This window comes from Saccostrea cucullata, unplaced genomic scaffold, assembly GCF_032062105.1.
Source record: "Saccostrea cucullata isolate Sc308-1 unplaced genomic scaffold, CSIRO_AGI_Scuc_v1 ctg18562, whole genome shotgun sequence".
NCBI lineage: Eukaryota > Metazoa > Mollusca > Bivalvia > Ostreida > Ostreidae > Saccostrea > Saccostrea cuccullata.
In genome coordinates, this window is record NW_026921690.1 from 6664 (window position 1) to 10123 (window position 3460).

A 3460-nucleotide genomic window follows, 5' to 3' on the forward strand; every position below is an offset into this window, starting at 1 on the left:
TACGTGTCCATATATGTTCAGGCTAATTGAATTAGCTATAGCAAAATACATGTTCAATCTAAGGATTTTATTTCAGCTAGGAGATGATGTATGACAAGTAAGGTTTAGGGTCTGTCGAAAAATATTACATTTATATTTTGAACATCTTTACAGGGTTGTCCCAAAATTTCGTAGACTGAGCTCATATCTTTTAAAGAAATTAATGTATCTTTATGAAGTTTTCAGGGTGGATAAAGCGTGTTCTTGGCAGATAAATTACGAAGTTTTATAATGTTTACTTGAAAACTTTTCGAGATATAAGATTTAAAGTGATATCGTTCTCTAACACCCGGAGCAATCTGCAACGTCAAAAATACAAATGTCAACGGTTCAATTTTTGGAGAAAATATTTCAATTTCCAGACTCAAATTCTTAAATTAAACGAAACGGTTATAGTTGTAAATGTGTAAAATCTTAATCAATTTGAAATGATCAAACATTAAATTTGAAATCCAAGTATATGCTTGTACAGGTATGGAATGAAAATTATTTTAAAACATTATATTCTATGGGTTTTTCGCGGGTTTCTCTAATGGAGTTGAACAATGGAACTCTTGCCCATTTCTTAGCCATTTCTTTTATTTTAGTTACTGTTATTCACATATACATAGAGAAACCGTTTTAGTCATTTTAAATACTAAGGACGAGAAAAAGTTTCCTAGTGTACCAAATATTTATGACTTGTACATTTCCGTAAGAGTTTATTTAGGATCAAAACACTTGAACATTGTCCAGTGCGCCGCCTGTGCCAATGCAGCCGCCATTTTTCAAAAAGACGGATTTCAACCCCATGTTTATAAAACGTTATAAAATTCATATTTATCAAAGCATAAACACCAAAATTTGAGGAAATATAGTTAATAAAACAGTATTGAGAATTTTCACTTCAATTAAAAAAAATTACAGTGTAATAATCACTTTTCTGTAGGATTATAAATATAGTATTCCAAATTTTAATTGCAACTTTTGGGTATTGCGCCGCCTTCCTACACCAGACAATGAAATGTGTCTTTAAAATTGGAATAATTTGTGTAGTTACTCAATATTTGTAAATAAATTTATTAGATAGTATTGGTTTAATCTATATACGAAGTTTCATTACTAGGGTTCCTACAAAACAACGCTTGTCTACGGAATTTCGGGACAACCCTCGTATAACTATTCTATAGAAATGTAGATTTTTACCTTTTAAGGTCATACATGTACGCAACGTACATTGTAGTTTTGAATTTTATTGGGTTCTTCCCAGGAGTTGAAGAGTTCCACTTTATGAAGGACCTGTGGGCAATACTTTAATGTCTATATATGGATTTTTACACCTCTTCTTAAACAAATTTTGTTGGAAAAATGTCTTGAATTTATGTCTCGTAATATTTGTACATTTTTCTCTGAATGATGCAAACATTTTCATAATTTGATATCTTTTCAAACCCCCTGGTAACGCATGCTGCTTTTTCCTCAAAGAACATGTAATGGTATTATAAGGTTAAATTTAGAATATCATGAAAAAATACGAGTAGAAAAGGTACCTTGCGTATGTCCTTAAATCAGTTTTTTCATGCTCAAAACATTCTGTTTTTGGCTTTTCTCTTAAATGAGCATGAAAAACTGATTTAAAAGGTAAAAATTATGCATTGTTTTCATGCATTCACTTGGAGTATATTTCTCCAAAGGAGCTGGAACAAGCCGTGTCTGTTCGTAACGCATTTTTAGTCAGAGTTTCCTCAGCAACTAATAAAAAAAACTGATTGAAATTTTAAAACAATCTTCTCTGAGGCATGCCATATGTTGGGGTCTATTTTTTGTTTAAATCCGATGTCAACTTCCTGTTTATCTATGTGTTTGTCTGTTTAATACATACCAAATTTTTTCTTAGTTTACTCAGCAACTATGCATCGCAGATGCTTATAATTTTAGTACACTCTTAATTGTTAAAGCATGCCATATGGTGGGATACATATTTGTTTATTTCTAATGTCAACTTCCTGTCTATCCATGAGTCTGTCCGTATCATACATTACACTAATTTTTGTCGCAGCTATCTTAACAACTACACATTACAGATGCTTGTTTTTTTTATGTTACATAGTGATTATAAAATGTGATTCTCTTCACATACGCATTGATAATGAACTTAAAGTCTTTATAGATAAAAATTGAAAATGTATTACAAGATTTCATAGTCATACTGTAGCATATTGAAACATAAGTGATATTATGTATCTCTAATATAGAATATAATTCACTCACAGTGATGTAATTCAATGGAGATATTTAATTTTCCTCACTTGTTTGTTTCCCCACTGGGCAACAAACAGATTGTCATTTGTATCTGTACACAGTCCACAGGGTCTACTCAGTCCACAGCTGTTTATGTAACGGAGGAACTGTCCATCCTGGTCTATGATGTAGACACAGTCATTGTTTATATCAGCTGTAAGGATGCGACTCTGACTGTCTGTGGTGATTCCTCGTGGACCAAAGGCTTTGCTCTTAGGAGCAGGGGTGTGTCCAGTGTACCTAAATCTCAGTTTCCCGGCCTGATTGACCACCACTACTGCTCTAGCTCCATTGTCAGACACACAGATATCCAGGTTCCTGTTCTCAGTAATGTATTTATATTCATTTATAGAAATTAATTCTGATGATGAATAGAGATGTTTACCTTTATCATCAAACTGAATGGTTTGTTTCTCTGTGGAGCCATGGTAACGGACAACTTTTGTTTGTTCGTTATATTTACTGACCATGATAACCAGGAGGTCACCAGAGGAGGTACTACAGACACCGCTAGGTTTCCAGTTCTTTCGTCTGATCACTTCTATCTTCTCATTCTTCACAATGTTCACGGTTCTATCTTTATAATCAGTATAAACCAGATCTCCATTTTTTGTCACTGCTATGTCATATGGTACTTGTAATTTCCCTGACTTGGTTGGGATTGACTTGAGTAGTGATCCCTGATTGATGCTGTAGAGTTTCATAGTGCTGTCACCTCCACTTGTCCAGATTTCTTCTTCATTCAGACAGGCCACATTGTTAAGGCATCCATACTCAGTTTCTATGGTGGTGACAGTCTCTGGTTCATCAAGCAGATGTTTGACTGGGGGAGAGGATCCAGCTTCTGGTGATTTCTGTGTTGTCTTTATGCTGTAGCCATGTATATCTGATGTTAAAGAACTTGATGATAAGGTTCCAAATAGTTTATTAAGTTCTTGTATTTTTTCTGAATAGAATTTGGGTAAGAATAGTACTAATTTGTTTGGAAGATTTCTGTATGTATGTACATTGGACGTGACACTTAATAGTTTTGACAAGTCATTGGTGTCTATTGCAGTTTCCATTGAATCAATTTCATCCTTGATTTCAGAAATTTTTATTATTATTTCATCCAGATGTTTCTGTAGAGTTTGTAACTGTG

At 33.5% G+C, this 3460-nt stretch overlaps 1 protein-coding gene across 1 annotated transcript; it reads right to left on the bottom strand.

The window, feature by feature from the left end:
• Window positions 1-2327: 2327 nt before the first annotated feature.
• LOC134260573 (uncharacterized) lies at window positions 2328-3383 on the bottom strand (the record flags this gene model as incomplete). The annotated part of the gene is made up of 2 exons (XM_062743120.1): window positions 2787-3383; window positions 2328-2531 (listed from the first exon to the last, which is right to left on the bottom strand). Coding segments are annotated over exons 1-2 (801 nt in total), but the record flags the coding sequence as incomplete, so codon positions are not given.
• Window positions 3384-3460: the final 77 nt, after the last annotated feature.